Source organism: Marmota marmota, unplaced genomic scaffold (assembly GCF_001458135.2).
Source record: "Marmota marmota marmota unplaced genomic scaffold, marMar, whole genome shotgun sequence".
In the NCBI taxonomy this organism is placed as follows: domain Eukaryota; kingdom Metazoa; phylum Chordata; class Mammalia; order Rodentia; family Sciuridae; genus Marmota; species Marmota marmota.
In genome coordinates this window covers 19,669,178-19,683,258 of record NW_025999998.1, presented here as the reverse complement: position 1 = coordinate 19,683,258, position 14,081 = coordinate 19,669,178, and the positions used below count along the sequence as shown (strand labels likewise).

The following is a 14,081-nucleotide window of genomic DNA, read 5'->3' as shown; positions in this document are numbered from 1 at the left end:
TCAATAAATCTTTGCTCACTGCCAGCTTTTCTCTCTCTTTCAATAGCTCTTTGATCAAGATTTTCCATCCACTCTGGAATAATCCAGAGGTAATTAGAACTTCTCACCTGCTTTAGCCCAAAAGGAGCCAATTTATCACAAACTGTCAGGGATTCCAATTTTAAATTACCAAGAGCCCAATTACCAACAGAGGCAAGGAATCTTCTTTCTAATTAAAGTGATTGATTTCTTAGCAGACTCAGTAGTAATTATTTCACTTTTTAATTATGCTCATTCCAATCAAATGTAAGAAAATTCTCATTTTATTTTCCTTCCAAAGAACATAATACAACAAACATTAATCATGAGTGATCCAAGGCCAGACCCAGCAATGCCTTTGGCAGAACTGGACATCAAATCTATCAGTGGGTCTTGTCCATTTTTATGAGCCTTGGTGGCCGGTGCTTCAGCTCCAAAGAAGGGTAGAGGGATAATTATGTTTTTTTCATATAGTTCACCCAGGAGCACACCAAACCTTCCAGCATCAACTATGTTGTGACAAAATGGCAATGGGTACTTCAATAAACAGTCTAGCAGGGGCATGGGGAGTTACAGACTGAACCCAGTCTCATTTCTTATGCACGGAACTAGGGTACTGAAAACAAAGCAGTGTGTGGAGGTAAACCTCAGAAACAGGGGAACCAATTTGTTTTTTCTCACTGGGGTGGCATTAGAACAATTATGCATTATAAAGAATTTTGAAAGGGAAAAATACAACTTCAGATTCAGTTCAATGAAATACAATTTAGAGGAATCCGAGGAACACAAGGCAGCCCCTTGCACAGCCTCTGAAGGCCCCAAGGACACATTTGTCTACCTGGCTTTTAATCTTGAATGACAGAGCAGCTGGTTCTCTCCTACGGCCTGCTTACCAGCTGTCTGCATCCTTATCTCCCCTTCATCCTCTTTCCACATAGTCAGCAGACTGGCATCAGCTCATTCCTTGAGACAAGGGTCGAGTGTTACACTCCGATGACTAATTTCCAGCAATCTGTATTCAAAACTTACCCCTGTAGCCAGACAAGTGGATACCCTTTGTCCATAGGAAGCTACTGACCATTTTCCAAAAGCTTCATATTTAGGTAGTTCTAGGGAACCACTAAGATTTTAAATTTCCACATTCAACCATGGAACCATATTTGACCATTCTAGTAAAAAAATGAAATTGTATACTAAACCCTTGATATTTTAGGAAAAAAGGGCTGGGGATGGAGCTCAGTGGTAGAGCACTTGCCTAGATGTGTGAGGCCCTAGGTTTTATCCCCAGTACTACAAAAAAGAGAAGGAAAAAAACGAAATTTAAGGAAAAAAAAAATGGATGTGTTTGAGATTATCTCTCTCTCTGCCTTTACTACTCTAGGCTGTGTATGCAACATTCAGGAAGACCTCCCTTAGGACCTTCAATTCATTCAGCAGACAATTATCCAGCAACTCCCAAGGGCAAAGCAGGCTGTCAGGGGCAGGAGAATCTTGACTCCTTCTCCACTGCTTTACAGAGAAGAAGACAAGTGGCCACCTCAGTAGAGTGAAGAACAGAGCTGGAGATGTTCTGATGGGACAGAAGGGTCACCATGGTGAAAACTAAGAAAAAAACACTTTCAGTAAAGACATGAATGAGGTTGAGGCTGCAGACACCTTGAAGGAAGGCTGGCTTACTGAGTGCAGGAACCCCAGGCTTCCACGGTGGCGTCACAGCATGGCAAATGCAAATGCCCCCATTCTAAGAACCATGAACACAGGAGACAAGGGGTCAGGCCAGATGTGATGAAGCTGTGACTGCCAGGCTAAGAGGCCTGGGTTCTTTATGAATGAACAAGGAGAACAAGGGGAAGTCACAGTCCAACTGGCTGTGGTGGGAGAGGACAGGGCAAAGACGAGACTGCTGAAGCAATCACCAGGGTTGACACAACAGAGCTGGCCCTGACAGCAGGATGGAAAGAAGCACAGACTGAGCAACGCAGCGCTGGCAGAGATAACAGGGATTTGCAGCCGCATGTGAGGAAGGAGGCACAGTGGACGCCGAGCACCACTACTGTAGGTGGACACTTAGTCAGATTCCTTGAACTGGTTGGCTTTTACTAAAAGGTTTACTATGATTATCATTCACATCAAGCACGTGCTTTAAACTCTTAAATATTCCTAGATAAGAAGCAGAGTTATTTCACCCCTCCTTTTATAGATGAGAACCAAGCCCAGGAGTCCGAGACCTGACCAGAAAACTCAACTAATAGTGCAGAGACCGAACAAGAAGTCAGTGGAGTGCTCATTACACAATCAAACATGACAGAAAGAGAGCTCAAAACTGTCCCACTGGCATGTTTCTGGGGTAAGGGGGACAGAGTTCATAGAACTTTACCCGGTGAGCTGAGTCAGAAGGTGGTTTGCTGATAATGTCCGTTCTAAAAGCAAACGGAAAGCTTCCACACTGCACTCAATTTTTAAAACACAATTGCACAAGATTCAAGTCTTACACCTTGGATTAAATTACACTATCACATGCTATTTTTAGACTCTAGTTTTCTCATCAAAACATCTTAAAATAGAAACATTTGTCTAAAAGTCTGGTAAAAGAATCATTCACAAGGCTTTATTACATCTCAGGATTTTAATGTTATTCACATTCAACATAAAATACTGACAACAGATACACAACAGGGGAAAAGACTCCAGCAAAGATTTTCTGGGAGTCACATTATTGTTCTGGTCACATGATACAAAGAAAACCACCAAGTGTACACAGGATAAGGGAATCTAACAGATTTTCAGTTTAATGGCATAAATGAAAAACAAAACACAACCATTTCTTCCCCCTATTGAAAGGAAGAGTCAAAGCAAATTGTGAAACTTCTAGATTCTTTCCATGGAGCAGGTTCAAAGGGGAAAGGGCTGAAGAGGGGGTACAACTGTTCCTAATACAATGCTGTAGTACACAAGCAGGGATTTAACAAACTCTAAGCTTCTATATATCACTGAAAACCATTTCATTAGAAATATAAATGCACTGAGATATAAATGAAGTGGTATTAAAAACAGACCCTACTATATGAACATTTATATAGTAAGTCACTTATTTCTTCAAGAGAATAACAGTACAAAGACCTATAGTTTGCCCTTTTGCCTGGCCCTCCACATGCTCACCAAGTGATCAATATTAACCTTAACCCATTATGTCCCATGGATCCCATTTAGGGAATACCTAAAAAACTTAAATTGAGCAACAAATGTACCACTTCTGATAACTTTGAAATAAATATTTATGTTTTTTGAGTTCTATTTTGTTGAGAAAAGTAATAGGTGAATGATTAGTGATAATATTAATATTATTAATTAATGATTATCATTATATGTTTAATGATAATAAACTATATAATAAGCTTTAGGTTATGATTTCCAACCTAATTTATGCACCTGTGTCAATTTCATTGAACTATTTGCAGAGTTGAAAACTTGGGATTTAATGGGTTAATCAAAGCTGCAGAACCCAGCAGACCCCACTACTCCCAGATTCTGTGCACAGAGGACCCTCACACACCCTCCATAACTAAATGCAACTGGCATAATTAAGTCCAAGCAAGTTCAAATACTGAGATCTAGCTAGAAAAAGTAGCAGCAAAGACAAAATAGGCTGGAATTCATTAGAAAAGCAAGAGGAAGATTTTTAAAAATACTTCCAGTTTGAGTCAGAATTGAGGTGACCAGTAGCTGGTGGTTGCATCAACTCGGCAGAGCTGTGGATGTCTTGCTGTTGTTCTTTGAAAATGGAATCTATAATAAGCATGTTTATTTGAAGAAACTTAACCTGTCTGTCAAGTTTTTGTAGCCATTCCCAATTACTTTAAACTCTGTATACATTATACAAAGACAGAGAATAGGTCTCTTTCATAGCTGATGCATCTCCAAAAAATTTTTCATGAAGGTGGCCAAGGTTTCAACATCTTCAGTGGTGACAGCATTATACAGAGAGACCCGAATGCCTCCCACAGACCTAGAATGACCAAAACAGATTCAATCATTAAGAATCAGAGTATCAGCTGGGTGCAATGGTGCACTCCTGTAATCAGCATCTCAGGAGGCTGAGGGAGAAGGAACACGAGTTCAAAGCCAGCCTCAGTAACTTAGCAAAGCCCTGTCTCAAAAAAATAAAAAGGGATGGGGATGTGGCTCAGTGATAAAGCACACTTGGGTACCAAAAAAAAAAAAAAAAAAAGAAGAAGAAGAAGTAGAGGCCGGGGGTTTCAATGGCAGAAAACTTGCCCAGCAAGAAAGAAGCCCTGGATTCTATCCAACACACACACACACACACACCTAACTTAGTATCAACACAACTCTGCCTAATCATCACTCCTGAGAGCTACAGCACTGGAGGCCAACAGTGCCCAACCTCTCACCTGAAAACCCCCAACAGGTGGCATTGAGCTTCCATGTCTGAGTCATTAGAAAAAAAAAATCTCCCTTATGCAGTGAGACTGCTGCTCACACCTGGACTAATTCAAACTATTCACTCTTGATAAATACAAAAACTACATAAGGGGAAGAAAAGATCCATCGATGAAGATGGTGACTGTGGGGCTCGGCACCAGGCCATTCATGATCCTGCTGCAACAGCCAGACAGGGATGTGCGGCTCGCTGCTGCTGGTGCCGTGTGTGAGGACATTTGTTTTTTATGGAGTATGTAAAATTAATCCTCTGATGTTCAGCTAGAGACGCAGCAATGTTCTAACAGTAGAAAGAGTGGTGCCAGCCTCATCAGACAGGGCGGCTGTAAGAGCGGTTAAGAGATTTTCAAAGGTAATTTTTAACAAAACCTCAAAGAAGCTGTGACTCCACTGGAGCCAGGGAACTGTGCCCTGGGTTCTATAGACAGGAGGAAGGAATACAACTGAGACAACTGTTTCCCCCAACAAGTTAACAAAACTGCTCCTCCAAGCTGAGCAGACTCCCAGATGTGTTTTGTTTTGCATTTGAAAAACAAAACCAAGCCAGGCTTATGGCCCATGCCTGTAATCCCAGTGACTTGGGAAGGTGAGGCAGCAGGACAACAAATTTGAAATCAGCCTCAGGAACTCAGTGAGGCCCTAAACAATTTAGGGAGACCCTATCTCAAAAATAAAAAATAAAAACAGCCGGGATATGGCTCAGCGGTAAAGAAGTACCCCTGGGTCAAATCCCTAGTCCAAAAAAAAAAAAAAAAAAGAAAAGAAAAGAAAGAAAGAAAAAGAAAAAAAAAAATCTCTGAAGCACCTGGGTTGGAGGTGTACTCACCTATGGCCTTTCAAGGAAATCATATTGAGTTCAAGTGCTTTATCGAGAAATCTTTTCTCTAAATCATTGTCTCCTTTGGCGTTACCAATGCGGAATGGAATATTCATCTTGCTTCTATTTTGGGGCTCCACTGGGCATCTGAAAAACACATTTCATATTCCAACTACTTTTCTGAAATGCACAGACTATTATTAAGAAACTTACAAGTTTTTAAAAACCATTTTCTAGATGCAAGCAGAAGATTTAAACAAAACCAAAAATCTGTCCCAGGATATTTATAATTTACCTAGACAGACCAGACTCTTGTAAGATTTGTATTTAATTTCTGTAAGCCTCAGTTTCCCCGGCTGAATATTGGGAATAATACCTCTACTGCAGATTAGTTGCAATGATCCAGAGATTCAACAGGTAGGAAGGATCCAACACATGGGTGCCATATAGCAAATGTTTAGGACCCTTTCCCTGTTCATATGCAGAGGTATATTTGTCCTAACAGTGTTTGAAAGGCTTGAAAATAATGAGGAGCAGTTTTTAAAGGGTTTGTCACCCTGTATTGTTCTAAGCTGTGTGACCCTGACCAAGTTACCTCCCTCCTGTGCCTCACTTTCCTCCCAGAACAGTGAGAACACTATCAGAACCTTTCCTCAAGAGTTGATGTATTAAATAAACCAAGTATTAACAGAGAATTTTGAGGGCACAATTAAAAATTTTCAAAAAGATTTGGGTGCAGTGGCACACACCTATAATCCCAGCAACTCCATAGCCTGAAACAGGAGGATTGTAACTTCAAGGCCAACCTCAGCAACTGTGAGTCCCTAAGAAACTTAGCAAAATAAGAAATAAAAAGGGCCAGAGATATAGTTCAGTGGTAAATTTGGTGCCCTGGGATTCAATCCTCAATACCAAAAAAAAAAAAAGAAAAAATGTTTTTGTTGTTTTGTTTTAACAAGGCAAGGTCAAGTTCTCTACCTTTTGATTCTGGCCTGGCCTTGTGAGTTGGTTTGGCCAAGGGACTGCAAAATAAATAATTCTACCTCACACCAGCTTCTCTTCTCTCCATCTTCAACATCACTGCCACTTACACAAGTCTGAGCTAGCAGAATGGAGGTAAGTATCCCAGCCAAGAGTCAGCACCAAGTGCCAGACAGGCGAAACCACGTTAAACCATCTGGCAGCAGCTCAATCACCAGATGCCTTCAGTTTTGAGGGCTCCTGGGACCAGCAGAAGCACCCAGCTGAGCTCGGCCCAACCTGCTGACCCAAAGAATAATGAGCACGGAAAAGGGCTAAGTTGATAAGTTCTGGAGTGTTCTGTGACACAGAGATAGGCCACTGATACACCGGGTGCAATTTAAAGCAGCATCCAGAACATATCAATGCTATATAAGTATCTGTTAAATGTAATAAAATTATCCTTTTACTCCCAGCACCCTGCCTAAGGCACACAGAGAATCTCAAAATTGAATGAGGAATTTTTGTCTGGGAAAGATTAGTATCTGACTTCAGTATCTGATTTGGAAGATAAGCAGCCAAAATTATTCTCCACTGACAACCAGAAGAGACAAATGGAAGATGAGTTGAACTGTAACTCCAGAATGAAAGAAAGGCAGAACACATGGCCCCCTCTCCCTTTTCTTAAGTACATCCTATTTTATTCTTATACTTCTGTAGGCAGGATTCACTAAAATTAAACAGCAAATAAATGCAGTGGGAGAAGCCCCCTTCTGGCACAACTAAGATCCCTATTACAATTAATGGGAGTCTAGTACACACCACCAGGAAGAGAGGCAAGAAGGGGAACCAAGCAACTGCAGCAGACTCAGCTCAATTCCAAGCCCCCCTTCCAGAAGGCAGCGAGTTTCATAGCTGACATTTAAATTAAATATTCAGTGGCTACCCTCTCTTGATATTCTGCTGCCTCAGGCTCCCAATATGAGGCTCCAATCACAGAGGTGAACCAACGAAAGAGCACACTTAAGATAAAAAAATTACAAGAAATTAAGGATCTGTAATTAGAGTTCACCTCCCCAGCTTACCCATCCTATCATGAAAGTAGGAGATATCACAAAGCAATAATGTCATAAAAGCTAGAAATTAAAGTTGAAGTCGCCACGCAACAAACATTTACACAGCACCCGTGACCATGTCGCTGAAACAAGTGTGAGGGAGAAGGAAAAGATCAAGGGGAGTTAACTGATCCCAAACTAGTGAGAGATGCTCTGCAGGGAATTAACAGCTCTACTCAAGAAGGACCAAGAGCCAAAGCCTGTGGAGACAGAGCACAGCAAGTAATTCTGCTGAGAAGGCCCACAGGTTTCAGAGGGGCTGTGGGAGATGCCCAGACAGGGAGAGGAAGGCACAGAGGCAGCAGGCAAGTTCTCCAGCTTACTTGGGGTGTGGGGTTCCTGGACAAGGTAGCAGGGGAGAGCTGCAGGGCCTGGCCCATGGAGGGCCCTGTGGATTCACTCTGCTGGGAATTAGACCAGGTCCTTGAGCAATGAACAAGAAGTTTGCACAATGGATCTGAGTTTGAGAAAAAAAAAGAACTGGCAGAGACTGAGGGTGAAGAAACCGGGAGACTGAGAGACCTGCTGGAAAGCGCTTACCAAGAACTTTCTAGGTCAAAAGAAACAGGGCCTGTCCCAAGCCCAGCCCTGGGGAGCCTCAAGCCATCGTAATTTAGGGAATGCTGCATTAAGTGGCCTGGCTTTTTACTGACTTCCTGGGCTTCCTGTGGCATGAATCCCCAGGAGGAGGTCATGAAGGGACAGTTTCTCCCAAACGCATCTTCTGAAAACCCTTTCCACAGAGGGGATTAGCATTCCAGAGAGCCCCTCACCCCCAAAACACCCCAAGTACTCCCCAGGGTATTGGAGGAGGGGTACGTGTGAGGGAAGGGGAAGCTTCAACAAGAGGTACTTGTCTCACAGACGTGGTGAGGGTCAGGGGTACCAGAATGTTAGGTCAGTGGACAAGGGGTTGACCCACTTATTTCAGTCTGTCCCCTCCAAAAGATGTGTCAGAAATGAACAGGTAAACCATAGAGAGTACAATACATGAGAGAAAAGCCCATAAAATAGTCATAGATCTCCATGGTTTAAAACCTTACAGTCTCCACTTGCACAAATCAGAACTATCTGCCTCACACCACACTAGTAAATTCTAATTAGTCAGAGAGGTCTGAGCTGGATGTTCACATATGAATAGACGACCAGTGTAGCTCTACATCATGTCCAACCACAAGAATGGGAAGTTATACTCCATGCATGTATGATATGTCAAAATATACTCTATTGTCATGAATATCTAAAAAGGAAAGAAAATTTTTTAAATATATTTTTTAAAAAAAGGTTCAAGCTGGATGTAATCATGTATGCTTGTAATCTCAGCAACTCAGGAGGCTGAGATAAGAGGGTGGCTGGTTAATTAATTTTAAAAAATCAATTTTAAAACTATATGTGAATAAATAAATTTTTTAAAAAACTACTTTATGTGATTACAAAAATCTGAGTAAAATTATGAAGATCTACCATCTCTTCCCAGAGGTGGCTATCAACAATAAGCTGGTGTGTGCTTCTCCAAGCATTTTTAGATATATAAACATGAACATGTGTCAAAATAGGTAAATGTATGCACATGTGTAAATGTATATACTTATGTAACATCTGCATATACAAATGTGGGTTTCATAAACAGACTAACAGCCACATCCTTTTCTACACTTTTCTCCTTTTGGCCCGTTGACATACACAGTCGTCTTCCAGTGTCTGCTCAGACACCCTCACTCCCAGTGTACACATTATTCTTACTGTCTTAGTCAGCTTTTTTGCTGCTGTGACCAAAATATCTGACAAGATCAATTTTAGAGGAGGAAAAGTTCATTTGGCACTCATAGTTTCAGAGGTCTCAGTCCACAGACTGACTCCATTGTTCCAGGCCCAAGGTTAGGCAGAACATCAAGACAGAAGAGGGGGGGCACAGGAAAGTAGCTCGGGACATGACAGGAAGCAGAGAGGCTCTGCTCACCAGGAACAAAATGTATTTCCCAAAGGCAGCCTTAGTGACACATCTCCTTCAGCTACACCCTGCCTGCCTACAGTTACCGCTCAGGTAATGCCTACGGGGATTAATGCACTGATTAGGTTAAGGCTCTGACAACTCAATCATTTCACCTCTAAACTTTTTGCACTGTCTCACACATGAGCTTTTGGGGGACACTTCATATCTAAACCATAACACTTACTATGCATGGATCCTACTAAACTTCCTCGAATCCCGACTGACAGGCATGGTGGCGGTGCTCTGCAGATGTTTTCACTATCCCATCCTATAGTGGACCCACAGCGGCTCAATTCTGTGCACATGGCTGCATCCAACAGGATTCCGGAGTAGGGTGGCTGCTAGACATAATATCTCTGGCAAGTTTGCTTTGAATTTTGATGGATGTTGCAAACTTTGTCCCAGATTTATTCAGATTAATACTTCCATTCAACTGTGGTCCTTTGCCAGCACCAAAGGTTATCAATTACTTTTTAATTTCTACCAATCAAAGGTAAAAAGTTACACCTCATGATTTTAATCTACACTTCCTAAAGAACTAATGAACTTGGGCATTTTTGGTGTGTGTTAGCCAGCTGTATTTCTTCTGGATTGTTTAAACCAGTAGCAATACCCTTTGCCCTAATTTGTACTTGGTCATCCTTTTCAGTCATTTGTGGGTTCTTGCCTATATTAAGGATGGCAACCTTTCTGTTATATAGTGCAAAACTTTTCTCATGTCTGACATTTGTTTTTGTTCACTATGTAAAATTTTAAGACTTTTGTGAAATTAAATGTCAGTTTTTACTTTATTGCTTTTGAGATTAATAGTTTGTTTTTAGTTAAGGCCTCTGTATTCCTAAACTTAAAAAAGACTCACCAACATTTTTTTTTTTCTTGGTATTAGAGATTGAACCCAGGAACCTAGGGGCACTTCATCCCTGAGCTCCATCCTCATGTCCTTTCATTTTTTAATCTTGAGACAGGGTCTCACCAAGTTGCTGAGGCTGGCCTCAAACTTGTGATCCTCCTGCCTCAGTCTCCTAAGTCACTGGGATTACAGGTGTGCATAATTGCAACCAGTTTAGAACTTTCTGACTAATTAGATTTATTTTTGAGTATAGCATGATGCAAATAATGCTAATTTGTTTAAATTAATTTGTCAGGCTTCAAACAGCATGTTATGAATATTTTTCAGCTAATTTAACATGCAGTTGATTCCCATGTAAACATGGGCATTTATGAGCTTCTTTTTTGCGGGGTGGATGGGGTTCTGGGGATTGAACTCAGGGGCACTCTATAACTGAGCTACATTCCCAGCCCTATTTTGTATCTTATTTAGAGACAGGGTCTCACTGAGATGCTTTTTGCTGAGCTGGCTTTGAACTCCCAATCCTCCTGTCTCAGCCTCCCAAGCCACAGGGATTACAGGCATGCACTACTGTGCCCAGCTATTTATGAACTTCTTTAACTCACCTATTGTCTATCCCTGTGCCAGTGCCCCTATGTAAATTAACAAGGCTTTATATAACTATAATAGATAATGTGCTAAGTTCATCCTGTACCATTTTCTATTTTTAAAGTTTTTAAGCCATCCTTTTGCTTTAACTTGAACAGGTGGACATTTGGATTGATTTCTAAATATTTTTATTTATTTATTTATTTATTTTTTTTTTTTAATTTATTTATTGGTACCAGGATTGGACCCAGGAGTGCTTAAACAATAAGCTACATCCAGAGCCCTTTTATTATTTTTTATTTTGAGACAGAGTCTCACTAAGTTGCTTAGGGCCTCACTAAGTTGCTGAGGCTAGCATTGAACTTGCAATGCTCCTGCCTCAGCCTCCTGAGCAGATGGGATTACAGGCATGCGCCACCACACGTGGTGATATATATTTTATAATTCTGAGTCTGTTAGGAATTCCATCTTTATTGCGTGTTTGTGGAGAATGGAATCACAACTGAGCTCTAAGTGATCACACTTCTGCAACTGATCATTTCTAAGGTTTTCTGCTGGTTCTTGCACTTTTAATATAGAAAGTCACACCATCTGCCATCTGTGATTTTTTTTTTCTTTTCATTTCTTTGGTGTAGTAATTAAAGAGCCACACAGGCCCTGGTATCATAGTGCCCACCCACCTCACGTTCGTACCCAGGCTGATCCCACTTCCCAGCTGTGACTTATCCTGTCTGTGTCTCTGTCAGACGTGCTTCCTGTCTACTTCACAGGGCAGCAATGGCAATAAAGTGTGTAAAAAACCTATGTGTAAAGTGCCTGGTACTCCACCTGCTTCATTTTAGTTTAGTCTTCACTAGATCTACCACGTTTCCTTCCCTTTCCTAAGAAGGCAACCAAGGTGACCTCACATCTGGATAAGGAATCTGCCTCTTGAACATCCTTATGATGAGAGAGTTAATATCTAATGTATGTTAAGCACTGTGTGTCAGGAACGTCCAAAGTGCTTTACACATTAACAACCACAAATAGTAATATGAAGCGCCAACTCATGTGGAGGAATACTCACAAGGTGCCACTGTTTCCAGTGCTTTACGCAAATTAACCAGCACAAGAGCCCATCCTCTTAAACTACTTATTATATACTCTATATCACAGGCATAGCCATTTAATCCTCATGACAATCATAAGACACATGTGCCATTATTATACCCACTGCACAGATGAGGAAACTGAGGCTTACGACAATCAAGTCATCTGCCCAGGGTCGCGTGCCAGTAGTGGCAATATGGGGCTTCGAGGCCCAAGACACTATGCTATGCTGCCACCTGGATTCAACTCCAGGTCACCAGTGTCATGGGAGTGGTTAGGCTGTGGAATGAACTTGGGGACTTCAAGGGTTGTCTCAACTAGTCCAAGAATTCCCCATTGGGTCACTGGTAGGTTGTTGCAGTCCCCAATAAGCCACTCAGAGAGGCTTAGGAAAGGGGCTACCTTACAAGTTAGGGAGCATGAAGGGAGAGGAGGTTCATGACAAAGATAAAAGCAAGAAGCAAAGACAATAGCAAATTGCAAATCATGATCTGTCTCTCAGTATTCCAGGCCAACTTTTTTGTGTGTGTGGGTACCAGGGATTAGCAACTTATAAGGGATAAGCACTGCTATCCCCACTTCCAGGGACACTTCACCACTGAGCCACATCCCCAGCCCTATTTTGTATTTTATTTAGAGACAGGGTCTCACTGAGTTGCTTAGTGCCTCACTTTTGCTGAGGCTGGCTTTGAACTCTCAATCCTCCTGCCCTAGCCTCCCAAGTTGCTGGGATTACAGGCATGCACCACCTTGCCCAGCTTCAGGGCCATCTTGCCAAACTATTTCCATAGTTCAAAAGAAGAGTGAAGAGTTTCCTGAGAGCTCAGTGGCACACAGGAATAGCTAGAGAGTCTCCCGCTTTTAGTAAACAGAGGAGACAGAGCTAACACCTGCTCTGGACTCCTCAGGAAATGTCAGTCTGAGATGACATTTTTTAGGCAGGTGGTTGACAGGGTGACATTTTTATGTCTGTACTCCTCCTAAGAAATAGTGAAGCTACAGCTAATAGACTGCTCTCCACTACATAATAATCACCAAATGTTTCCACTCATTCAGGTTCTGAGCACTTTGGGGGAGTCAGGGATGGTGATTTCTTCTTCTAGGTATCTCAGGAGCCTGGAGCAAGGCTAGCCCAGGGTACTCAGGAGCCAACTGCAGGATGGATGGTGAGGTAGACAGATAAACAGGAAGATGGGCGGGTGAATAAGTGACTGGCTAGATGACTAAGTAAATGGGTGCACAGGAAGGTAGATAGATGGGTCGACAGCGGAGTGAAGAAATGGACCAAAAACATCTCAGACCTCTCCATGAGTTCCATTCAATCCCAGCATAAGCCACTGCCACCAGGAGGCCCACTGTCTGCTCCCCAATACACTGTGCTTCCTCCCTCAATGCCTTTGTGGGATCGTCCCTGCCTTCCAAGTCCCTACAAGTACTCCCGCCCATTTCTCTGCCTAATTCTACTCACACTAAGGCTCCAGCTCATCCAAAAGCTCTCCCTTCCCCTCCAACCCAACAATATCACCCTGTTCCAAGTTCATGCCACATCCCTTAGCCCTTGGCCCTGAACTCTTTGGACCATTTCCTGCTAATCATGCATAGCTCCTATAAGCACTGCTATCCCCACCTCCATACAGAGGGTAGGATGGAAGCTTCCTCAAGACCAAGCCTCTGTTGCACAGAACTGCAGAATAGGCAGGAAGGTGCACTATGCATCTCTTCCCCCAAATGGCACATGGAGCAGAACCCAAAGGCCCAGATATCCAGCCAAGCCCAATTCCCCCAGGGCTTATGGCTAGAGGCCACTGGATGCCAAGAACTCACAGATGTAGGCAACAGGCATTTCAGGGGAAAGGTGGCAGCACTATGCTGCTTTCACCCCGGCTGTCCAGAGTCCACTCCACCCCTCAACCATGGATGGGTACAGAGTCATGACAAGTCGTGGTTGAAACACATTCCAAGTTAGAACTGAAGCATTATATTTTCTATCCCATGTGACCCATGTAATAAAGAGAGTGCAAATTTCCCAATTACTGCAGGGGCATACATATATTTTTGTTATAACAGTAAAACTCAAAGATATATGAGCATTAAAAATGAGGGTCCTAAGCCATGTGTAGTAGCAAAAGCCTATAGTCCCAGCTACTTAGGATGCTGAGATATGAAGATCACTTGAGCCCAGAAATTCAAAGC

The 14,081-nt window shown here is 42.3% G+C and overlaps 1 protein-coding gene across 1 annotated transcript in view; it reads right to left on the bottom strand.

Moving 5' to 3' along the window:
* Nucleotides 1-2,625: 2,625 nt before the first annotated feature.
* The window catches only part of Psat1 (phosphoserine aminotransferase 1), a 28,018-nt gene continuing 16,562 nt past the window's right edge, over nucleotides 2,626-14,081 (bottom strand). Inside the window, exons 8-9 of the mRNA XM_015492951.2 lie at nucleotides 5,303-5,440; nucleotides 2,626-4,024 (exon numbers count right to left, since the gene is read on the bottom strand). Coding sequence (XP_015348437.1) covers nucleotides 3,919-4,024; nucleotides 5,303-5,440 — 244 coding nt within the window. The 3' untranslated portion in view covers nucleotides 2,626-3,918. The remainder of the gene's footprint in view (nucleotides 4,025-5,302; nucleotides 5,441-14,081) is intronic.